General features: G+C 42.3%; 1 protein-coding gene across 1 annotated transcript in view; it reads left to right on the top strand.

Annotated features, from left to right (window-relative positions):
* The window catches only part of grik4 (glutamate receptor, ionotropic, kainate 4), a 135,134-nt gene that overhangs the window by 64,056 nt on the left and 44,752 nt on the right, over nt 1–26,326 (top strand). The window contains exons 10-12 of the mRNA XM_072238318.1: nt 5,659–5,763; nt 9,871–9,978; nt 19,128–19,331. Coding sequence (XP_072094419.1) covers nt 5,659–5,763; nt 9,871–9,978; nt 19,128–19,331 — 417 coding nt within the window. The remainder of the gene's footprint in view (nt 1–5,658; nt 5,764–9,870; nt 9,979–19,127; nt 19,332–26,326) is intronic.

Genomic DNA, 26,326 nt, shown 5'->3' with positions numbered 1-26,326 from the left:
CCAATTCTATCGTCTTGCTGACATTGAGGGATAGGTTATTGTCTTTGCACCATGCCACCAGGTTCTTAATTTCCTCTCTGTACTCAAACTCATCATCATCATTTTTGATTAATCAGGGCATGGAGGGAAATGGGGAGAAGGCAGGAGATTGGGGCTGAGAGGGAAAATGGATGAGTCATTATGAAATGGCGGAGCAGACTCGATGGGCTAAATGGCCTAATTCTGCTCCTATATCTTATGGTCTCATGTATAATGTCTCAATAGAATATGTAAAGTGGATCTCTAGAGGTGTTGCTTATTATTTTCCTTTGGCATGTGCTTCATGTTATTGTTGGACCTCACCTGTAAGTAGATGTTGTTCTGTGTTTTATTGTAACAGAATCTTTCTCATCAGCGATTTTCATTCATTAATTTCAATTATTCCAGGGAGATGACAGGAATAGCGTAGGATTTGTGTAAATTGATGTTTGAGGTTGCCATGATCTATTTGGGCTGAACGGCATTTTCATGTGCTGTATCAACTTATGACAGGTGTAATGTATGGATCTATTTCTTTTAGAGCAAAGACCCTCCCCCCTTAGCACCACGTATTGATCTGTTGTCTACACATGCACAATGCTCTCTCTCTCTCTCTCTCTCATTGCAATGTGAGTACACAAGTTAAAGCCATCTTCCATGTGCGTGATTTTATTGAGTAGTTGTGCACAGACACAACAAATTGGCGATGAGTACGAACCGGAATGTCAGAGAATATCACCAACTGCACCAACAGTTACGGGATGAAACAGCGATAGTTAAACAGCACGAGAAGGCCGTCACAGGCGCTAACAAATATGCATAGCAACAGTGAAAGTCGAGCTGAATTTAAAGTGAAAATAATGTGGCAATGGCTTTAGTCAGGAAAGTTGATGAATTTGATCACATTAATGAAGGCTGGGAGTCATATATCAAGAAGGTGGAACTGTATTGTAACGAGAACAATAGGGAGGAGCAAAAGAAAGCCCCTGCACTTCTTAGCTTAATGGGCCCAAAAACGTACAGTCTGTTACGCAATCGAGTAACCTCTGGAAAGCCGGCAAGTAAGACGTTCAATGAAATTGTTACAGTTGTACAAAATCACTTGAGTCCTAAACCGCTGGTAATAGCTGAGAGATTTAGTTTTTACAAAAGGAACCAGTCAAAAGATGAAAGCCTTTCTGAATACATTGCAGAACTGCGCAACCTTTCCCAGTACTGTGACTTTAGAGGTGGACTTTCTGATGCATTAAAGGACAGGCTTGTATGTGGCATGCATAGTCAAAGCACTCAAAAGAGACTATTATCCGAAAGAGACCTAACCTTAGAATGGGCATTGGCCATTGCAATATTGTTAGAAACTGCAGCAAAGGATGTGGCAGAACTACAGAAAAGGAAGTTACAATGTGAAATGCACAAACTGTTCCTGAATGGTACAAAAATCTAAAAATGTTAGTGATGTGGCAAATCTTCTCATGATGCAAATGACTGTTGGTTCAAAGAAAAAGTCTGCAAAACATGTCACAGACAAGGTCACATAGAGAGAATGTGCAAGGCAGACAAAAAGTGTAACCAAGTGAAAAGCCTGAAAAGCCTCAAACACAAAACTAAGCAAATGCATAAAGTTACCAACTGTAAAACAGAATCAGACAACATAGAGTCTGACAAGGTGAACTGTCATGCCTAGAACTCCATAGTATAACTGAAGCAGATCACAAAATCTTCTGGATCACAATAGATGTGTTTGGTGTGAAACTGAAAATGGAGCCGGATACAGTGTCAGCTTTGTCTATAATACCAGAGGCTGACTACAACAGACTGGTTTCTCAGATACCATTAAAGAAGCTAAAAACTTACACAGGCAAAGAAGTGTCTCTCAAAGGCAAACTGAAGGTAAATGTGACGTATGGAGGCCAACCACAGCAGTTAGGGCATTATGTATTGAAAAGTGAAGGGCAGCACTTTTTGGATGTGAGTGGTCGAGAAAACTCCAACTAGACTGGCACTCAGTCAAAGTTGTCAGTGTGACATCAACAGACAACTGCAGCCCAAATGGTAGCTCCAACCAGAGAGGCTGTTACAGCTGCTTAACGCTAATCAGAAGGTGTTTGAGAAGGGGATAAACAGATCAAAGACGTGGCCTAAAGCTGTTCGAGATGTCAAACAGTTGAAAATGCACCCCCACAGGCACCGTTACACCTGTGGAAGTGGCCGTCATCACCATGGCAAAGAGTACATATTGCTTTGCTGGGCCGTTCATGCACTCCATGTTCCTGATTAGTAGTTGAAGTAGCTGGAGGTTAAATTAATGAAGTCAACCATCTCAGCAAAGACTGTCTCCACTCTGAGGACTACCTTCGCCAGAAATGGCTTACCCAAACAAATTGTGAGTGACAACGGACCACAATACATGTCAGAAGAATTTCAACTGTTCATGAAGGAAAATGGCATCAGACATTTCAAGTCAGCTCCTCACCACCCATCAATGAATAGGTTAGCTGAAAGGTTTATCCAAACCTTCAAGAAGTCCATTAAAGTGATGGACGAGGAGGACATTTCTCTACAGCACAAAGTGGACAACTTCATTTTTGTGTATCAGAACTCTGTTCATGTGACGATAAATCAAACACCTGCAATGCTGTTCATGAGCAGGAATCTGAGATCTCGTATAGACCTCCTGAAGCCAGATCTACGGAGGGAAGCACTGAATAAACAATTCATCTGGTTGCCAGGTGAAGCAGCAAGGAGCTTCGAGTTTGGACAGGAAGTCCTATCGTGTGATTACCAAGAAGACAAATGGACTCCCGGCTCATAGCTACAAGAACTGGACCATTGATGTACACAGTGGATGTTGGAGATCATACAGGGGGACGTCATGTGGACCAGATACTGGATGCTCAACTGAAGAACACACCTGAGCTGACTGCATTCAACAAGATGGTCATATTACAGTCACCAGACTTATGATGTCACTGACAGCGATGTGACACCAGAGACTGAGAACGTTGTCTTAGACAAGACACCTACCAAACCTGATGCCACCCCACAGGTCCAGAGGCACGTTGAGAACGTTATCGTTGACAAGACCCCTGCCAAAACTGATGCCACCCCACAGGTCTAGAGGCGCCACCCAAAAGACTGAATCTTTAGAACTGTGAAGTTAGTTATGGACTGTTATTGTGAAAGTATGTTTATTTGAAATATACGTTTATGAAAGGGAAATAGAATGTTTTGTATATATACAGTTCTGAAGTATAATGTATGGATCTATTTCTTTTAGAGCAATGACTCCCCCCCCCCCCAGCACTACATATTGATCTGTTGTCTACACATGCGCATTGTCCTCTCTCTCGCTGCAATGTGAATACACCAGTTACAGCCATTTTCCGCATGTGTGCTTTTACTTAATTGATATGTAGTTGTGTACAGACACAACAACGGGTATGAAAGATGTACAGGTTGTACTTATGAATGAGGAGATTGACAGTATCAGTTGTTAGGCCATTATGGGTGATTTGGTGACACGTTTGACACACTTCTGTAAATCAAGATGAACGTCACACTGCTGAGGCACTAAAACAGATCAAGCTAACATCTGCTAGATGTATGCAGAGCAACAGGGCATAAAGTTAATCATTATGCATTGTTAACCTAACAACAGTGCTGCTATCTTTGAACTTGGTTCAGCACTTCATGCCCTGTCTTCACCTTATATGGCTGAGCGTTCAGCAGCAGGAACGAACTCCCTTCACCAACATTGTTTGAAGGGATCATTAAGCACTTGCAGGTTAGTTGCTTCTTCTGAGTCCTAATTCATGAGTGGCCAACTACGCATATGGTCATTAGGTTTGGACCGCTTTACAACTGTCGCGATATGGCTGAACGGTGGTTACATTACTGGACTAGTAATCTGGAGGATCCCGAATAATTAGACTATAAGACCGTAAGACAGAGCAGCAAAATTAGGCCATTCGGCCCATCAAGTCTGCTTCACCATTTCACCATGGCTGATCCACTTTCCCTCTCAACCCCATTCTTCTGCCTTCTCTCCATAATCTTTCATGCCCTGACTAATTAAGAAAATATCAGCCTCCACCCAGCCTCTATAGCTGCCTGTGGCACTGAATACCAAAGATTCACCACCCTCTGGCGAAAGAAATTCCTCCTCATCTCTGTTCTAAATGGACGACCCTCTATTCTGAAGCTGTGCCATCTGGTCATAGACTCCACCACCATAGGAAATATCCTCTCTACATCCACTCTGTCAAGGCCTTTCAACATTTGATAGGTTTTAATGAGATCCTCCCTCATTCTTCTAAATTTCAGTGAGTGAAGGCCCAGAGCCATCAATCACTCCTCATTTTTGTGAACCTTCTTTGAACCCGCTCCAATGTCAGCACATCCTTTCTCAAATAAGGGCCCAAAACTGCTCACAATACTCCAAGTGAGGCCTCACCAGTGCTTTATACAGCCCCAGCATTACATCCATGCTTTTATATTCTAGTCCTCTTGAAATGACTACAAATGTTGCATTTTCCTTCCTCAACTCCAACTGAACCTGTAAATTGACCTTCGGGGAATCCTGCATGACGGCTCCAAAGTCCCTTTACGCCTTGGATTTTTGAAATTTCTCCCTGTTTATGACCATACACTTCCTGACGCTGTAATCTATTGACACTTTTTTGCCTTTTCTCCTAATTTGTCTATATCCTTCTGCAGCCTCCCTGCTTGTTCAACCCTACCACCTCTCCACCTGTCTCCGTATTATCCACAAACTTGGTCACAAAGCCAATTATTCCGTCACCCAAATCATTAACATATAACATAAAAAGAAGCGGTCCCAACTCCGACCCCTGTGTAACATCACTAGTCACTGATAGCCAACCAGAAAAGGCTCCCTTTATTTCCACTCTTTGCCTCCTCCCAATCACCCAATGTTCTATCTGTGCTAGTGTCTTTCCTTTAGTACCATTGGTTCTTACCTTGTTCAGCAGCCTCATGTGTGGCACCTTGTCAAAGACCTTCTGAAAAAGGACCCTAACAAATTTTAAATCCAGCCACAGCAACTGAGTATTTAAATGTATTTAATTAAATAATATGCACCAAAAAGTTCATGTCAGTAATGGTGGTGATGAAGCCTTCAAAGCCCCAGCAGAGATCTGAACTTACAGCAAGCCATTCCACTGAAGGTCATTTCAGGATGCACAATAAATGCTGGCCTTTTCAGAAACTGTTTTATTACATAGAAGAAGTGCTTCTTTTTTGAAATCTTATCAAAAGACCTCATATTGTGAAGGAGTTTTTCAACCTTCTCTTCAGAGAAAAGAGACTATTTGAACTTTCCTGATAATTAGACTCGCCATATTCAGACTAATTCCTTTCAGCCATCTCCAGTTTTGCTATTTCCTTGAAATGTTGCAACCAATGGGAAAAAGTCTAGTGTGGTTATTTAGCCAAGGAAAGTTACTGGTATATCATGTAAAATTAGAACTATAAAAATGCAACAAATTGACCTTCGCACATTTCTCTGTAGAGATAATACATGTCAATATATGCAAGTGATTCTGTGCTTAGGCTTTTGCAGTGAACTATTTTGAGAATGAATCTATGTCAGTGACCAATTTTCTGTGTGCCTGAGTCCAGGTGGAATTAGATGGTCTAACTGGCCACATCGAATTCAACAGCAAGGGTCAAAGAACTAATTACATTTTGAAGATTGTTCAACGCAGTAAAGAAGGACTCAAACAGGTAATCAGATTGTTATCAACCCTCTCCAAATCTTTTTGCAATTTCTCTAGTGTGTTTCAGATCTTGGAAATGTACTTGTTAAAATTTGAAATTGGACAGTGTCAATGATGGACAGTGCTGATTTATTGAGTTTGAAGGGGATGCTTTTAATTACCTGTTGCCGGCCAAATACTGAACTGTTAGTGCTGAATTTATATTGTTGAAGGTTAATGTTTACTGTGACACCAATCATACAGAGCAGTTTCATCGAACTTGGACCTTGAGAGGCTACTCATCTAGATTATTTGGGATGAGATCAGTGTAAACCCAAGAGCCAGAAACAAGTTCTCTGCTACAGAGGTTCACAAAAGAGAAAGCAGTTCCAATTTCCACCATGAAACTAAGCATTTCCTTGTAGATATTCACTATAGTGTTTCTGTGTCTCTCTTCTTGAGCAGAGCAAACAAGCCACTTTCCCACTCAATTAGACATGGGAATTTAACAACTAAGTTTAAGCCAGTTTTTTTTGCCACAGAATTCCCTTCACTACAATAGGTTGTGAAATTCTTAGAAGAATTAGCAAATAACAGTTAAGGAATTTTCTTCTGTTCTGCATGTGTTTTTATCAGATTCACAAATACTTAGTTTAAAGGATGTAGGTATTAAAATTTTGATTTATTATAGGTAGAATTTATTGACAGGGAAGAGGAATTAATTTTCAGAACATCACAGGGGATGTAAAAAATCTGTAGAGGATAGTGACTGACCAGGAAATAGACTCGTATGTGAAATGGTCAGGAACATTGTGGGATGAAATTTACTGCAAGGGAATACAGAAAACAAAATCATTTTGGATGAAGAATGAGAGCCAATATAATGTAATGATGCAGATGGAAGAACAAAGAGACTATGATTTATGAACAGGAAAACTCTGAATGCTGTTACAATCAAATTGGCAGACCTGAATGGATTAATTCAAATCAATAGGTAATATACAAGAGCTAAGAAATTACACTAATCCTTTATAAAACACTGGTTATTCCTTGACAACAGTATTGTGCCAATTCATGGGCACATCACTTGGTCAATGATTTTAGGGCCTTGAGAGTGCACAGATTAGTGAGATCAGCACCAAAGATGAAGGAGATCAGCTACATGGAGGATCTGGGGCATCTGCAGCTTTTTCTTCTTCAAACAAGAAAGAAGGTGTAGTTTTAATAAGAGTCATTCACAACTAGAAAGGTTTTGGACAGGTTAAATATGTCGAAACATCATTAACCAAAAGACACTGCTCATATTATTGACAAAATGATCAAAGGTGAAAAGTATTTTATGCAATAGGTTAGGGCTTTGGAAGATGCTTTTTATAAAAGTGGTGGAAAGCGATTCATTAGCAACCTTATAACCATAAAGATAATCCATAACGTTCTCATTAGTAATTTATCAAATTAGCTACACCATAAAACGATGCATTTAGATCATATGTCAAACAATTAAAGTTGACCTCCATTAATCCTGACCGCTGGCCAGGAATACGGCAATGACATTTCAGAGAACTAAACATAACCCCGCCCTCTTTAGTATGCATTGGGCTTTCAAGTCAGAGGCATGAGGTCTGAATAAGCTCATCCCTTGCAATCAGGCAGACACCTTGCCAATCATGTGTCAGTGAAACTAGGCTGTTAAAATCCCTTGTTCCTCATTACCCACCCCAATCCATATCAAACTTGATGCCTATTAAAATCCCCTCACACAAACAGAACTTTACACAACATTTGGTATTACTCTGCATCAGATGAATAAAAGGAAATAGGAATTTGCTTTCGGCCAATGATCAACATACAATAGAGATCAGAAAAAATGGTCATCAGTAATGTGGGATGAATAATGGCTCTTATCAGTGTCACTAATTTTGAAGTCCTTGTTTTTGCAATCTCTGCAAGAAAAATAGAATTTTAATGTTGAAGCTTTAAACATATTTAGAACAACAAAATCCTGGCACAATGTGGTCTTGTACAGAAAGACATCACCCAGATATGGGATCACTGGAAATATTAAAGCTATTCTTTCTTAAAATCCCATTTTCTTCTTGATCTCTTCCTTCTTACTTATTCCCCTCTGTCCTATTTTCCCCATGTTTTATATTTTTCTCTATTCTCTTTTCTCCTTTCCTGCACACTTCTTGTGGCCATGTAGAGAAAACTGTAGGGGTACATTAATCAGGAGTTTGAGAACCAAAGGATAAAATTCAGAGGAGCACGGAATGCTTGTAAACAAGGCCATATTGTGCCAAGTTTTTGAGATAATGGATAAAAGTTAGATAAGCTGAAAGCTTTGTAAATTGGTGGATTTCCTCAAGGTGCAACTCTTTCCTTGCATGTCCCAAGTAAGGTTAAGTGGTCAACAGTAAATTATCCCCTTCTGTAGGTCATGAGCAAAACAACCAAAGGGGAAATGATGAGCAAGTAAGTGAGGTACACAGGGTGGTAAAGAAGGCATGTGGTACTCTATTCTTGTCTTCATTGGTTGAAGCATTGAGGAAAAATAGTTAGGAAGTCATCTTGCAGCAAAATGAAACTTTATTTAGGTTGCAGTTGGAGTAGAGTGTGCAGTTCTGGTGGCCCCATTATAGGAAGGATGTGGAAGATTTGTGAAGTGCACAGAAGTGGTTTACCAGAATACTGCCTGGGTTAAAGGCCATGAACTATAAGGAGAGAGTAGAAAAACACAGGTTGTTTTCTCTAGACTTTTGGAAACTGATGGGAGACCTAATAGAAGTTTATAAAATTATGAATGTTGAAAGTTGAAAGGCATGGACAGAGTGAATGTTTCAAAGTTGTTTCCCATGGTGGGGGAGTCTAGTACGAGAGGACATGACTTAAGGATTGAAGGGTACCCATTCAGAACAGAGATGCGAAGAAATTTTTTTTAGCCAGAGGGTGGTGAATCTGTGGAATTTGTTGCCACGGGTGGCAGCGGAGGTCAAGTCATTGGGTGTATTTAAGGCAGAGATTGATAGGTATCTGAGTAGCCAGGGTATCAAAGGTTATGGTGAGAAGGTGGGGGAGTGGGACTAAATGGGACAATGGATCAGCTCATGATAAAATGGCAGAGCAGACTCGATGGGCCGAATGGCCGACTTCTGCTCCTTTGTCTTATGGTCTTATGAAAGGCATACTGTAGATAGAGTAGATAGTCAGAAGCTTTCTCCTAGATTTGAAGGACATGCATCTAATGTAAGAGGGGGAAATTTTAAGGGACATGTGCATGGCAAGTTTTTTACCCAGGGGTTGTTAGGTGCCTGGAACAGGCCCTCGGGTTTAGTTTTGGAAGAGACACAATAACGGCTTTTAAGAGGCTTTTAGATAGACACACAAATATATAATCAATGGAAGGATGTGGATCATGTGCAGGCTGAAGAGATTTAGTTTAATTTTGCATTATGTTTAGTGCAGACATCGTGATCCAAAGTCTCTGTTCCTGTTCTGTACTGTGTTATGTTCTATATTCTAACTAGAATGAATAAAAAAAGAAGTCTTGGGGACAATTTTAACCAAATAAGGCCACTGAGAAACCAACAGGATTGAGTGCAACACTAATCTTACACCTCATCAGTGTATTCCTTAACAGTTAGAGTGTAAAACCAGACCAGCTATCAGTCATGTGGGTTTCAGAATAGACAAATTAGGTTAAAATTGACTCATTTGTCATTGAAGAATCAAAAAATTTGACTCACATACAGTCAGTCAATTTTAAATTATTTCATATACAGTATCTAGACTAGCAAATGAATCTATCTGTGGTATCCTATTAATGACATTACTGAGGTAAAGGAAGGAGTTCACAATTTATTGACAGTCAGTTCAGAACAGGGGTTCCCAACCTTTTTTATGCCATGGACCAATACCATTAAGCAAGGGGCCCATGGTCCCCCTGGTTTAGAAGGTTATTTAGAATTGAAAGATTGTGAGGAATAAAATGCTGAAGCACTCTCCTGAAAGGTGTGTTTGGAATATTAATATGTATTGGGTGAAATTCTAGTCACGTTAAGAGCAAGAATATCATATTTTTAATTTATCCCCTTTTCTTCAGCTTCCGACAGGTTTAAGCTTTTGTTTCCTCCTGTAGGTTGGGGTCTGGCACTCGGAGAATGGACTAGTAATGGACCGAAGGTTTTTTTTCTTAAATGCTTCGGAAAGTTTATTCAACAAGACTCTGATAGTGACAACTATCTTGGTAAGAAATAGCAATAAGTTGTACTTATTGTAAATTTGATCTCTATACTGAGATGAAGTTCAAACAGTTCATATTGTGCATTTAACCTTTATACCAGAGAGGAAGTTAGAACAGTTCATCTGATGCACACAGCTTTAAGGCTGATTTATACTTGTGCGTCAAATGTACGCCGTAGGGTGACATGTACCTCCCCAAAAATGTAACTCACATGTCACGGTGACGCAGACCGCAACAACTGTGATTGGTCCACTTGGTAGCATCGCATTTCCTCCAACACATTTCTGCTTGCTTTTCTCCGCCATGTCTGTACACCGATGCAAAATAAATGGTTGGAGACGATGAATCAAATCGTCAAATCTACCTGCCAACATCTAAAAATATTTGAAATGCATTTCCTCGTCCATGTCTCTCACGAAGAAACTCAACACAGTGGCATAGAAACCCTACCGCCAACTAGCGTTTTGGCGGTGAATTGCAGAGCGACACAGACACAACTATGCATGCTTGCTGTGGCGTAGGGCTACGCAAAAGTATAAATCAGGCCTACGGCGTAGGCTACAGCGTAGCCCGTATGCACAAGTATAGATCAGCCTTTAGTGTGCAAGAACATCTATTTATGGATCTGTTCCCTAAGATTACACAGGACATACAGCACAGGAACAAGCTATTCTGTGCCAGTACTTATGCTCCATTCAGGCCTTCTCCTGTCTTACGTCACCTAAATTTATCAGCAAGCCCTCTGTTCCCTTCTTCCTAATATGCTTCCTCCTTAAATACCAATGGTATAACCATTACTTGTAGTAATAAGATCCACACAAGCTTTTCCTGTTTCCTATTAAATTTTTTGTGCCTATCTTATGTTCATGGCCCCTACATTTTGCTCTTCATAATTGGGAAACATCTCAGCATCCACTCTAAAGGCCAATGTTAGATCACACTAATTGCTCTTTTCTCTAAACTGAGTATCTGTACCTCTATTCCTGGCATGTATTCCCTTGTATTTCTAGCATTATTATTTAATCATGATTCAAATCTGCACTAGAAGTGTAATATTATTCACAAGGTAGATGCAGTATAACAGCAGACACTTCTGAGTTGTGCTTTAGGACATCGGGGCAATGGTTACAAACTTCAGAATTGATCTCCTGAATACTACTAAAATGGTCACAAGTTGTAGTAGAATAAAACATAGCTAAAGGGATCAGGGGGTATGGAGAGAAGGCAGGTACAGGGTTCTGAGTTGGATGATCAGCCATGATCATACTGAATGGTGGTGCAGGCTTGAAGGGCCGAATGGCCTACTCCTGCACCTATTTTCTATGTTTCTATAGGATCAAAAATAGGCCATCAACCCATCAAGTCTGCTCTGCCATTCCATCATGTTTGATTTATTTTCCCTCTCAACTTCATTCTCCTGCCATCCCCCGTCACCTTTGATGTCCTGACTAATCAAGAACCCATCAACCTTTGCTTTAAATATACCCATCAACCTTTGCTTTAAATATACCCAGTGGCTTGACCTCCACAGCCATCTGTGGCAAGGAATTCCACAGATTCACCACACTGTTATTGAAGAAATTCCTCTTCATCTCTGTTCTATTCTGAGGCTGTGCCCTCTGGTCCTAGACTCCCCCACTAATGGAAGCATCCTCTCCACATGCACTCTATTTAGGCCTTTCAATGTTCAGTAGGTTTCAGTGAGATCCCCTCCATTCTTCTAAACTCCAGTGAATACAGGACCAGAGCCATCAAATGTTAACCCTTTCATTCCCAGAATCATTCTCGTGAATCTCCTCTGGATTCTCTCCAATGCCAGCACATCATTTCCTAGATATGGGGGCCATAATTCCTTACAATTCTCAATTTAGAAAGTAGTCTATGCCTTTATTCCACCTACTAAAGTGCGTACCAAACTGCAAATTGAAATCAGATCTACTCTGATTTTCCCCTCCTTAAGACATCGAGTTTAGCAGTGGCTTGGGGATAATCACAAGAACACAACAAAAAAGAGAAAATGTAAGCTGTCGGTCCTTCAAGCCTGCTCCATCATTCAGTATCATTTCAGTCCTACCCCAGGCCTCAGTTCTTTATTTGTCCCATATCCCGTTAGTTCTCCATGTCCTGATTTTTCAAAAGATCTATCTACCTCCACTTTAGGTGACCTAGCCTCGACAACCCTCTGTGAAAGAATGTTCCAGAGATTCACCCCTCTCTGTGAGCATAAGTAGTAGGTAGCCGTCGACCCCAGGGGATCATGGGTTTGCGCCTCTGCTGGACTGTGTCCTCTCAAGCCTGGGCAGGAAGATTTGTAGAACCCGCTGTTGCCCATGCAGTGGGTTCCCCCTCTCCACGTCACTGATGTAGTCCAAGGGAAGGGCAAGCACCAATACAGCTTGGCACCAGTGTCGTCACAGGTTGCCAGAGTGAAGTTGTAAACAACATCAAACTGCCTAAGGGACCCCGGCTCCGGATTTCTTCCTTGGGGTTTACTCCCAAAGCTATTCCCATGGGTGGGTCTGGCCGCAAGGCAATGGAAGTTTAAAATCAGAGTTTTCCTTCTTCCAGGTGTGCTGCTGTCCAAGGCTGACGAGCCCCACCTGCCCAAAGCAACTAGTTTTGAGGGGCCAGTGGTCCACCTTTACCCCTTCTCTTGTCAGTAGAAACAGTTTTGCCGGGCCTAGTAGCTAAGCCACATGTGAAGGCCAAGAGATGGACTTGGTTGTCAGAGGCTGTTAAGAGTCGCATGCCATTTGGAGCACTTCATAGGTAGTGAGAGCTTATCCTCACTACCATCCCTGGCTATGACAACCTTAGGAACCTTAGTACCACGGTTTTAAATGATAAACGCGAGAAGTTCTGCAGGTGCTGTAAATCCAAAACAACACATACAAAATTCTGGAGGAATTCAGCAGGTCAGGCAGCATCTATGGAAATGAATAAACAGTCAACATTTTGGGCTGAGAGCCTTCTTCAGGACTAGGAAGGAAAGGGGAATATACCCGAATAAAAAGGTGGAAGGAGGGGTAGGAGGACAGCTGGAAGGTGACAGGTGAAGCCAGGTGAGTATGAAAGGGAAAGGGCTGGAGAAGAAGGAATCTGATAGGAGCGGAGAGTGGACCATAGGAGAAAGGGAAGGAGGAGGGAAACCAGCAGGAGGTAATAGGCAGGTGAGAAGACTATTTTAAATGATCAATTCTTTACCTTGAAACTATGTCCCCTCATTCCACCACTAGGAAAAATATTAAGACTTCTACTCTGTAATGCCTTCCTTGTGTCAATGAGATCACTTCTCATTCCTCTAAACTGCATTTAGCCTCTTTTGATAAGCCAAGCTTCTCAGTCCAGGAAATATCCTGGTGATTATTATTGGACTGCCTCCATGTTGCTGTATCCCCTCTTGGGTAAGGAAACCTAAACTGTTCACTAGGGAGGAGGAGAAGATGGTGGCGCGACGCAGCACACGCGGCCACTCCGGTGAATGATATTTGTTATGTGTCAAGTAGGGTACCGTGCACAATTCTGATTTGATGGAGACAGATGTGAGAGTGCAGAGGAACATCTGGAGAAACTTCTGAAATGCCTGTTTCGCTGCCACTGTTACTGTGTGATCCAGAATCTCCAGAGGAGAAGGCCCCGAATCCTCGGCTTTGCTTGTTTCAGCAGCCGGGCAAGGTCGAAGGCGCTCGGCAGAGGATGGCGCTCGGGAGGCTGTATTGGAGGGGCTGATTAGAGGCTCAAAGTTTTCGGATGGACGGACTCAGTGTCGGCTGTGGTCAGGTGCTTCCAATGCAGTTGTCGGTGCCTAGAGGTTTATGGTAGGGAGTTTCTCCCTTTTGCCGCCTGCTATCTGGGACTCGAGAGTCAATCGGGACTTTGAGACTTTTTTTTACCATGCCCATGGTCTGCTCTTTATCAAATTATGGTATTGCTTTGCACTGCTCTAACTATATGTTATAATTATGTGGTTCTGTCAGTGTTAGTTTTTGGTTTGTCCTGTTTTTCTGTGATATCACTCCGGAGAAACATTGTATCATTTCTTAATGCATGCATGCATTTCTAAATGACAATAAACGAGGACTGAGTGTTCTCATAATCTAAACGAAAAATCCTCTAACCAGAAGCATGTATTTAAAATATTAATATATTTGAACAAAGTCACTTTTTGTATCGTTATCTTAGGTGGCTAAGTGGATTTGAAAGATGCAGCATCATCTACCTAGATCTGGAACAGAAGATGAACTTAATGGTGTCTATATTTATTAGGTTTCTGGTGCAATTTTAATCTTGGTTTATATAAGAATTTGGCCAGTTGAAAGGACATTAAACTATAGGGAGCCAGCAACATAGAGATTGTTACCAAAAGAGGAGATGGAGGTCCTGGAACTATTTCCACTGGAATTAACAAGGCTGAGAATAAAAGTTTTGATTGAATCAATTGTTTGTGAAGCAAATGCAACAAATTAAAACAGTCTCAGAGCAGAGGGAGGCTAAATTTTTTGTGCAAAGTTATTGCATATGGGAACTGTGCCACAAATGAAGCACCTGCAAAAAGAAATGTACTTCTGAAGCAAGATAAGGTACAGGAGCAAATGAAAAGTATTGGACAGCGAGATTGGTTTGTATTGAAACGTTGTCATGCACACATTGGACCAAGTAACCCCCATCAGTGCTATAAACTGCTGCCATTTCATAGTTCAGAACTCCACTCTTAATTTGAATAAAAACAGAATGTTGAGAGGGATGAACGAGGACAGAAGAAAATTAAGTAGACAAGTGAGTCTGTACGGGAGAGGAGCACCAGGAGTGAGTAACAAAAACTAGACAAATCAGTATTCGTATCATTAGGTTGTAAGTGTTCCAAGTAGAATATGATATGTTGTCCTTCCAGTTTGAAATTGACTTTCCCATAGCAATGGAGGAAGCCAAGGACAAACCAGTTGGAATGAGGAGGAAAGTTAAAATGGCAAGCAACCAGAAACTTGAGATATCCATTACCAACAGAGCACAGATGCTCCACAGAACAGTTTACTAGTCTATGCATATTTGCACCAGTTTAAAGGAGGCCACTTCGCAAGTACCAAATGCAGTAAACCAAGCTGGAAAAGGTGTAGGTGAACCACTGCCTCATCTGGAATTTGCTTCTTAAGAGCAAGAAAAGTTTGCACGTCTCTTTGAGCTTCTGTAGGTGGTTCAAACCTGCCACGTCGTGATTTCTTACTTCCCACGAATTCTACACTTGCACATCTTCGCAACCTGCTAATTACACAGACCACATGATGTTAATTCTCTGCACATATAACGTTAATTATTCATAGCCAGGACACTCAGCCAGTTTTTGTGCTCACAGTTTGAGTTGCAAGCTATTCCTTTCACCCACCAGCTGCTATGCATGTTCCTTTGTCCCACCTGACAGATTAATAGAAACATTTATCACCTTCTGCTGGCCTATTTGAATCTACCTTTCATTTTGACCACTGGCCCCACCATCCTTCATTTTCATGATCTCATATTGCATTACTGTACCTAAACTGTAATTTAAATGGTAAGAACCATGTTCTCTCCAGACTATCTGCATTCCATGTTCTCAGGAGAGGTATTTAACTGAAGCCCCACCTGCTTGCTTCAGTTTATGTAAAAGATCTCTTGACACAATTTTGAGAAGGAGCGGAGAATTTGGCCCTATATTTCTGGTCAATTGTTATCTCAACAACATGTTATGTGGTCAGTATCACAGGGCTGCTTGAGAGATCTGGCCTTGTACAAATGAACAGTGACAATTCCTGCATTACAGAGTGACTGTACTTCACTGGCTGTAAAACACGTTGTGTGGAAAGAGTGGGAAATGCACCAATTCCCAAATAATCACCTGGTTTAATTGTGGCCTAGCTGCTATTTTGATACTAATGCAAAATGGTAGGGTTTCTCCTTCACCCCTATTCTTTGTGGTTCTGAGTTAATTTTGGTCTGCCCCACCCCGAAATTCTGGTCACAGTTCCACAGTTTTCCATTAGCTCAGTGGAGACACAAGAGACTGCGGAAACTGGAATCTGGAGCAGTGAACAATCTCCTGGAGGAACTCAGCGGGCCGAGCAGCAATTGTGGGAGGACAGGAATTGTCGATATTTCGGGTCGAAACATTGGGACTTTGACCCAAAACATAACAGTATCTTTCCTAATGAAAGGTTTCAAACTGAAATGTCGTCAATACCTTTCCTCTCACAAATGCTGCTCAACCTGCCGAGTTCCTCCAGCAGGTTGTTGGTTGTGCCATTATCTCAATGTTTGGCTCCCTATGGTAGGATTGTACAGCCAGTGACACTGAAGAATTTCACCTCTCTTCTATGGCTATCTTTATTTGTCCATGTTGCATCTTAGTTTTTTTTTATATTTTTGTTTTAATTTTCTTCATTATTCATTCTGTTCTCTGCTTAAAGGACAGTCATCCCATTCTCCAATCATCTGCAAAGCAAGCTTGAGCTGAGTAATAAGGAAACAGTATTGGGTTTGGTGTGTAGAGGTTCAAAAAAAGGTTCAAAGGTTCATTTTACTGTAAAAGTATGCATGTACAATACAACTCTGATATTTGTCTGCTCCAGATAGCCATCAAGTACAGAAAGACCATGAGTGCTGATGAAAGAAAAGACACAACTCCTTCCCCATGGCACGAAAAAGAAAAGAAACCAAACTTGCAGACCCCAAAATCCACCCCCCACACAAAAAAACAGCGACAACAACAGTCCCCGACCCCCTCACCTGCAGAAAAAAAACAGCAACAATAACAATCCCCGACCCCTTCACTTGCAGAGTAAAACAGCGACAATAACAATCCCTGACCCCCTCACTTGCAGAAAGGAACAGCAACAGTAGCATCAAACCCCAAACACGCCCCCCCCCACACACACACACACAAAAATTAACAGATCACCCACCCACCAATTGGCCACAAGAAAGAAAATACTGAAAAACTGAAGGGAACCAAGAATTGAAAATACACGTGGACTAAGATGTTAGCTGTCCTGTGCTATCACCAGTGGGGTCATCAGTTGATCTGCCACCTGTTTTCAGGAGTTTCGGCCCACTTATGATCAAGACTCCCTCGAGGTGGTGGGCCAGCAGGGCTAAAGCACCACCTCCCACTGGTGAGCTTAAAAACTTGGCATCTGCTTCTATCAGTCACTTCCATCCAACAGATAGTCTGCTCTTCAGGTGTCTATGTAACTACTGAAGGGTTTGCAAGATATGTATACACTGTCTGACTATCTGCCCCTCTGGACATACTTGGTCCACACCCATGCTGATCCTTTCTCTGCTGCCTCAGCTACAGCCCTGCTGGTTGACTTGATCTGTCTTCTAGTGAGGCCAAGGTCACGCAGCCTCTTCTGGAAAGTGAACACAATAAACCCACGGCAGCTTACTTCAAATGGTTAGCATGAGACCTTCCACCCTCTGTCTCTGCACTCTGATCTTAATTCTGCTTACTTGGTTAACTTGCGCTCATGGGCTTCATCGATGTTGTCTTCCCAGGGGACTGTGAGTTCACCAATAACCACTTCTCTACTGGTGTCAGACCATACGATTATATCTGGACGCAATGTCGTGAAAGCTATTTGCTCCAGGAAACTGCCTTTCCCATCCAGGTCAGCCTTGACACACCAATCATTGGCTGAAGAAAGTATGCTTGATCGTGAGCCTGTGCTGTACACCCTTGACTTGGAGCCTTCTTTCACAAATGATATGCGATGTTCTGTGCAGCATGGGGCATGAGATAAGTTGTGCTGCAGTACTCTCTGCTCAACCGCTTCTGTCACAACTTTGAGAACGTTGTTATGTCTCCAAGTGTACATGCCGCTAGAAAGATTGATTCTGCCTGCACTCAAGATATGTTGAAGTGTTCCCTTCTCGCCACAAGCAGCACACCTGTCTGTCTTATCTTCATACCAGGTGCTGAGGTTGGCAGGTGTTGGGAGCAGATCGTACGCTGCTCTGCATAGAAAAGAAATGCAGAGCGGTTCCATCTGCCACAGAACATTCCAAGATAGATGTCGTTGTTCAACACTTTCCCATCGGGTCCAAGCCCCTTGTTTGGCCAGGCCGGCTGTTTTAATTAACCTCTTCTCCTCTTCTACCTCTCGTATTTCTTGTGTTACAAGCTCACGGTGCTCCTTACCTGTAGAAGATGAACACCACTTGTGGGTTGTCCACCCAAGTCCCTGGCGGCCTGGCTGGATAGCCCCAACCGTCTCCTTGTGCTTCAATGTAGACTCTGCCTCATCAACTGCTACACGGGCTGACCACTTCCTGCCTGATGTCACATCCAGCTGGGTGTTCTTGATGACAGGGTCTTCAATATAAAGTTCAGTCCAATAATCACATAGATCTTTAGTGAATTTATTTGGTGAGCTATACAAAATGGGAGGGAAGATTCAGTCGCCAGCCCTTGCTGAATTTTATGTTTCAGGTACAGGGTTTCAGTGCAGTTAAATGAGGTAGAAAGAAATCAACAGAATGGGGCTTGTTCTGTCTTTGCATTTAGACTCCACCCTTAACGCTCCATAATAGCTTTTAATTGTAGTTCAAGACTTGCTAAAGGTGTATGCCAAATAACTTGTATCAGCTGACTGGGTTATGGCAGCTTTAGTGGAATTTTACTGTGCCTTGAGGTCAAAGCTTGCCAATTTGGAGATTATGTTGTCCTGTAGAATCACAATTTAAGGAGGGAAGGATAACTTCTACAAGGATGTATTTTGTGGTGTCAGCTATGGAGTTGTATCACACATCTGTCACCATACTGTGGTAGAATGCGTTATGTTCAAATATCAAAATCAGGTATTGCACCTTTTGTTTATTCTTCCCACGGAACAGTCAGCATATCATCCCATGTTTATAGTCTTCAGCTTCCTTTCATCATTTTAAGAATTTAGTATTAAAACTGCAGAGCGGTGAACACTGCATTGATATGCAGCGATTTTGTCTGTCACTATCAGTGATTCATAGTTTCAGCTGCTGATCTGCTTTCCGGTCACAATTTTTATAATTGAAACTCAGACATGTTTAATATGTCCAAAAGCTGAATGTAGATTAATTTCTCCTCCAGTGGAGCATCTGTGCTTGGTAGCCTCAGTGTAAATAAGATTCCCTTTTTCCTTCAGGAAAATCCATATGTGATGCTGAAACCGAACCACCAGGAACTCCAGGGGAATGACCAGTATGAAGGGTTCTGTGTAGATATGCTGAAGGAGTTATCAGAAATCCTGAAGTTTCATTACAAAATCCAACTGGTAGCTGACGGCGTTTACGGGGTAGCAGAGACCAATGGCACTTGGACTGGAATGATCGGTGAGCTGATTTCGAGGGTAAGTACTGCACAATGCAAATAAGCCCAAAAGACATAGGAACAGAATTAGGCCATTGTTGCTCCGCCATTCCATCATGGCTGATTTATTATTCCAGTGAACCCCATTCTCCTGCCATCTCCCTGTAACCTTTGTTCCCCTGACTAATCAAGAACCTAGCAACCTCCACTTTAGATATACCCAATGATGGCCTCCACAGCCACTTTTGGCAATGAATTCCACAGGTTCCCCACCCTCCAGCTAAAGAAATTCCTCCTCACCTCTGTTCTAAAGGGACGTCCCTCTATTTTATGATTATGAAGACACATAGTCCTCTTTTATTGTCATTTAGTAATGCATGCATTAAGAAATGATACATTATTTCCTCCGGTGTGACATCACAAAACGCAGGACAAACCAAGACTGAAAAAACTGATAAAACCACATAATTATAACATATAGTTACAACAGTGCACCATACCATAACTTGATGAAGTCCATGAGCACAGTAAAGTTCAAAGTTTCTCAAATGTCCCACATCTCACACAGACGGGAGAAGGAAGAAAAACTCTCCCTGCCATGCCGACCACAGTCCGACTCTGAGTCATCCGAAAACTTCGAGCTCTGATCAGCTCTCTAACACCGAGTACTGAGCGCCATCTCTGTCCAAACGATTCAACCTCCTTCTCGGTCGGCAAAAACAGGCAAGGCCGGGGATTTTGAGGCCTTCCCTCCGAAAGATTCACAACTACACAGTCACAACAGCAGCGAACTGGCGTTTCAGAAATTTCTCCAGATGTTCCTCTATGCTTTCATGTCCATTCTCCATCAAATCAGAATTGTCCACGGCCCCTATTTAACGGAAACGATATCATTTTCACTGGAGAGCTGCGCACGCGCGGCGCGCTGCCATCTTCTCCTCCTTTTGAAGCTGTGCCCTCTGGTTCTAAGCTCCCCACAAAAGGAAACATCCTCTCTATATCCACTCTATCTATCCCTTTCAATATTTGATAGGTTTCATACAGCAAATAAATTAATAATCAGTTTAGAATGGAAAGCTTAAGTAACCTCTCTGTGCTACTCAAAATAACACTGAAAGTCAGCAGAGTAGTTCAGCAATTTGTGGACATGTAGTGATCGATTGGAGGTTGAGATTCCAGCTCGTAACTAGAGATCTCACTCAAGGGACCAACAGTCATTTTCTTTTTGGCCTACATGACAACACGTCATCATATTTCATTGGTAAATTTGGTGCTCATCAACATGAGGGAAATGGAGCACCTCTCATGCTAGGACCTGACCAGAAGCAAGCACCCCCAGGTGAGGCGTATAGCATAAAAGAGAAGCTGAAGATTATCTTCATTCTTTTATACCCAGACTCACTCTCATTTGTACTACACTGGGATCTGGGACTCCCAGTTGGCTTTTTCTACGTCAGTAAAACCCATCGTATAGTGGGGGACCGCGTCGTTGAGCACCTTTGCTCTGTCCACTATAAAAGGCAGGATTTCCCGTTGACCACCAATTTCAATTTGCCTTCCCATTTCCATTGTGAAATGGTGGTCCATGGCCTCCTCTACTGCCGTGATGAGGCCACTCTCAGGCTGTAAGAGCAGTACCTTATTATTCTGTCCAGGTAGCCTCCAACCTGATAGCATGAACATTGTTTTTTCTCATTTCCGGTCATTCTCCCCCCCACCTCTTTTTCCATTCCCCATTCTAGTTCTCTTCTCACACCTTCTCCTCAGCTGCCCATCACCTCCCTCTGGTGCCCTTTCCTCCTTCCCCTTCTTCTATGGTCCACAGTCTTCTCCAATCAGAGTCCCCCTTCTCAGCCCTCTACCTCTTCCACCGATCTGCTCCCACCTTCTTACTTCATTCCTCCCTCCCCCACTCACCTAATTTGCCCCTCAGCCTGGCCTCACCTGTCACCTGCCGGTTTGTACTCTCTTCCCTACCCCCACCTTCTTATTCTGGCTTCCACCCCACAAGACCACAAGACAAAGGAGCATTCGGCCCATCGAGTCTGCTCCGCCATTTTATCATGAGCTGATCCATTTTATCCCATTTAGTCCCACTCCCCCACCTTCTCACCATAACCTCTGATGCCCTGGCTACTCAGATACCTATCAATCTCTGCCTTAAATACACCCAATGACTTGGCCTCCACTGCTGCCCGTGGCAACAAATTCCATAGATTCACCACCCTCTGGCTAAAAAAATTTCTTCGCATTTCTGTTCTGAATGGGCGCCCTTCAATCCTTAAGTCATGCCCTCTCGTACTAGACTCCCCCATCGTGGGAAACAACTTTGCCACATCCACTCTGTCCATGCCTTTCAACATTTGAAATGTTTCTATGAGGTCTCCCCTCATTCTTCTAAACTCCAAGGAATGCAGTCCAAGAGCGGACAAACGTTCCTCATATGTTAACCCTCTCATTCCTGGAATCATTCTAGTGAATCTTCTCTGTACCCTCTCCAACGTCAGTACATCCTTTCTTAAATAAGGAGACCAAAACTGCCCACAGTACTCCAACTGAGGTCTCACCAGCACCTTATAGAGCCTCAACATCACATCCCTGCTCCTATACTCTATTCCTCTAGAAATGAATGCCAACATTGCATTCGCCTTCTTCAATACTGACTCAACCTGGAGGTTAACTTTAAGGGTATCCTGTACGAGGACTCCCACGTCCCGTTGCATCTCAGAACTTTGAATTCTTTCCCCATTTAAATAATAGTCTGCCTGTTTATTTTTTCTGCCAAAGTGCATAATCATACACTTTCCAACATTGTACTTCATTTGCCACTTATCTGCCCATTCTTCCAATCTATCCAAGTCTCTCTACAGACTCTCCATTTCCTCAGCACTACCGGCCCCTCCATTTATCTTCGTATTGTCAGCCACAAAGCCATCTATTCCATAATCCAAATCATTGATGTACAATGTAAAAAGAAGCAGCCCCAACACAGACCCCTGTGGAACACCACTGGTAACCGGCAGCCAACCAGAATAGGATCCCTTTATTCCCACTCTCTGTTTCCTGCCAATCAGCCAACGCTCTATCCACGTATGTAACTTTCCCGTAATTCCATGGGCTCTTATCTTGTTAAGTAGCCTCATGTGTGGCACCTTGTCAAAGGCCTTCTGAAAATCCAAATATACAACATCTACTACATCTCCCTTGTCTAGCCTACTGGTAATTTCCTCAAAAAAATTGTAATAGGTTTGTCAGGCAGGATTTTCCTTTAAAGAATCCATGCTGAGTTCTGCCTATCTTGTCATATGCCTCCAGGTAGTCTGTAACCTCATCCTTGACAATCGACTCCAACAACTTCCCAACCAACGATGTCAAGCTAACAGGTCTATAATTTCCTTTTTGCTTCCTTGCCCCTTCTTAAATAGCGGAGTGACATTTGCAATCTTCCAGCCCTCCGGAACCATGCCAGAATTTATCAACTTTTGAAAGATCATCGCTAATGCCTCCGCAATCTCCACAGCTACTTCCTTCAGAACACGCAGGTGCATTCCATCTGGTCTGGGAGATTTATCTACCTTAGATTATTCAGCTTCCTGAGTATTTCCTCTGTCGTAATTGTGACTGCGCACACTTCTCTTCCCTGCCACCCTTGAGTGTCCGGTATACTGCTGATGCCTTCCTCAGTGAAGACTGATGAAGACAGCCCCCTTCCTTTCCAGTCCTGATGAAGGTTTTCGGCCAAAAACATCTACTGATTGTTCCCCTCCATAGATGCTGCCTGACTTTCTAAGTTCCACCGACATTTTGTGTTGTTGCTCAAGATTTCCAGCGTCCGCAGAATCTCTTAAGTTTATGCTGTACTGCACCAATTTAACAGTTAGCTTCCTCTTTCTGTCATTCTGTTACATTTACATGCTATTGCAACTCAAGTCGCCTTTAGCCAAATAAAAAACATTTAGTTCGATTTGAAAAGATAGAAGATATAACATACAAGTCGTAATTCAATATTAGTAAATAATCATTTCATGATTGGCGTGAGAACACTGAGAGTCAGCTATAACACGGGATTGGAATTGTCAATAAGCCAACAGCACAGGGGTGATCAGATTAAGTGATAGATGGTAGAAGCTTCAGGGACAGTAGAGCTAAGAGTGATGTGGTGGTCAGGATTGTTGAGGATGACAAGGTTAGGGAAGCCAGGCAGATAGAGTTTAACACAGATAAATATGAGGTGTTGCACCTTGGTAGAGCAAATGCAAGGAGACAATACAGAGAGATCTTGGGATCCAAGTTCATAGCTTCTTGAAAGTGGCTACACAGGTCAATAAAGTGGTAAAGAAGGTTTATGGAATGCTTCAAAAGTCAACAGGTTATGGTACAACTTTATAGAATTCTGGTTAGGCCACATCTGGAGTATTGCACACAGTTCTGGTCACCCCTCTATAGGAAGGATGTTGAGGCTTTGGAGAGGGTGCAGAAGAGGTTCACCAGGATACTGCCTGGTTTAGATGGCATGTGCTTTCATGAGAGGCTGGACAAATTTGGGTTGTTTACATTGGAGCATCGGAGGCTGAGGAGAGAGATCTGACAGAGGTTTATAAGATTATGAGAGGCATAGAAAGAGAGTAGATAGGGAGTATCAGTTTTCCAGGGGGACGTGAAGGATAAGTTTTTTACTCAGAGGGTGATGGATACCTGGAATGCACTGCCTGGTATGGTGGTAGAGGCATCCAAATACGTTAAAGGCTTTTAAGAAAGATTTGGCAAGACACATGGATGTAAGGATGATGGTGGGATACAGACATGGTGTAGGTAGGAAGGATTAGTGTTTGGGTGTCTTTTGATTTGCTTTAGCTGGTTCAGCACAACATTGTGGGCCGAATGGCCTGTTCCTGTGCTGTACTGTCCTGTGTCCTATGTGAGTGATGGACCAGGATGTTTGGGGAAATGTAGTCAAGTCTCATGGAGCCAAATGTAATGAAGTGATAGGATGAAGGTGATTCTGTCAGGGTGACTAGTTCCATTTCCTGCTCTAGTTTTTAAGGTCAAAAACATTCCTGGTTACTTTCTCCTTAACAACCCACAAATTCCCAAATTCAATTAGCGCAGGTTCATATGTATTAGGTAACTCAACCCATTATGACCTATTGGTGCAAATCATTTGAAGCTTTGAAATATAATTATAGGTGGGATGCAACAATAGAAATAGCTTTTAGTGTCAATCCTGCTGCCTTACCATGTCCCCTCTGCTCCGATGTGGTGCTGCAAGGATCTGGATCAGTATCACAACGGACTGCTTCCTTGCTTTATAAATTTCCACATTAGGAATGCCTTTTCCAGTGGCACTTAAGTTCAAGTTTATTGTTTTTAGACATGCATACACAGGGAATAAATGCCATACTAATTTGCTTTTTGCAGCAACAGCATAGTACATTTCAAGGCAAACACAAACATAAGTTAACATAAACATAAATTAACATAAATTATACATAACTTACACGATCAAATAAACATAATAACACTTGGGCAAGAGAAAGGAAAAATATATAGCCCGAGGTTATTCATGTGCATGGTAATTCATCGTGTGGTTTAGACTTTACCTACCCACAAAAAAAAAGTATAGCATTTTGTATGTATTATTTATGTAAGATATTCCATGTATAACAGTATTGCTATTTGTGTTAAATCCAAGTAATAGGCTCACCTATATACATCATATGTTGCAAAAAAATAATGCAGTGGTCTAGAATTTTCTGTAAAAATATTGTCATGTGAATGTTTCTATCATTCTCAATGCACAAAACAGACAGCAGCTGGTCTTGAGGAAAAGTGTCTCATGAATACTGAATCAGAAACACGTTTATTATCCCTGACATATGTTGAGAAATTTGTTGTTCTGTGGCAGAGGTAGTGTGGAAAACATTTGTAAAAAAATTACCGTAAGTTACAATGAAAATAAATAAATAGTGCAAAAGACAAATTATGAGTAGTGTTCATGGGTTCATTTGGACTGCATGGTAGCATAGTAGCAAGGACAATGCTTTACAATACAGGTGACCTGGGTTCAATTCCCTCCACTGCCTGTAAGGAGTTTGTATGTTCTCCTTGTGACCGCGTGGGTTTCCTCCAGATGCTCCAGTTTCCTCCCGCAGTCCAAGGATGTACCAGTTGGTGGGTTAGGTTAAATTGTCTCGTGATTAGACTAGGGTTGCTGAGCAGCATTGCTCAAAGGGCCTGATCTGCCCTGTATCTCAATAAATAAATAGACCATTCAGAAATCTGATGGCAGAGGGGAAGGAGTTTTAGGATCTTGAGGGTGCGCCTTTACCTCCTTCCCAATGGTAGTAATGAGAAGAGTACATGCCCGGGGTGTGAGGGTCTTTAATGATGGAAGCCGCCTAGTAGAGGCACCACCTTTTAAAGATGTCCTTGATGGTGGGGAGGCTTGTGCCCGTGATGGAGCTGGCTGAGTTTACAACTCTCTGCAATCTCTTTTGATCCTGTGCATTGAAGCTTCCATACCCGGCATTGGTGCAACCAGTTATAATGCTCTCCACAGTGCATCTTTTGAGATTTGCTAGAGTTTAATGACAAAACAAATTTCCTCAAGCTCCTAATGAAGTATTGCAACTGACTTGCCTTCTTTGCGATTGCATCAATACGTTGGGGCCAGAATAGATGCTCTGAGATGTTGATGTCCAGGAACTTGAGGCTGATCACCCTTTCCTGTACTGGCCCCTCATTGAGGGTTGATGCGCGTTCTCCTGACTTCCTCTTCCTGAGATTCATGGTAGATTCCTTGGCCTTGCTGACACCCAGTGAAAGGTTGATTTTGCGACACCACTCAACCACCTGATCTGTCTCACGCTTGTACGCCTGCTCAGCCACAGGTTTTTTTTTTGATAACTTGCATAAATAATAAAAACATAATTACTTACCCATTTCCCAGGAGAAAATTCCTCCCATCCATTTGAAAGGAGATTATGGTGCTTGTGCTGAATTTCACCCCCCACTGGCCTGAGAGCTGACAGAACA

Source organism: Mobula birostris, chromosome 20 (genome assembly GCF_030028105.1).
Source record: "Mobula birostris isolate sMobBir1 chromosome 20, sMobBir1.hap1, whole genome shotgun sequence".
Lineage (NCBI taxonomy): Eukaryota > Metazoa > Chordata > Chondrichthyes > Myliobatiformes > Myliobatidae > Mobula > Mobula birostris.
This window is presented reverse-complemented; position numbering and strand designations above follow the sequence as displayed.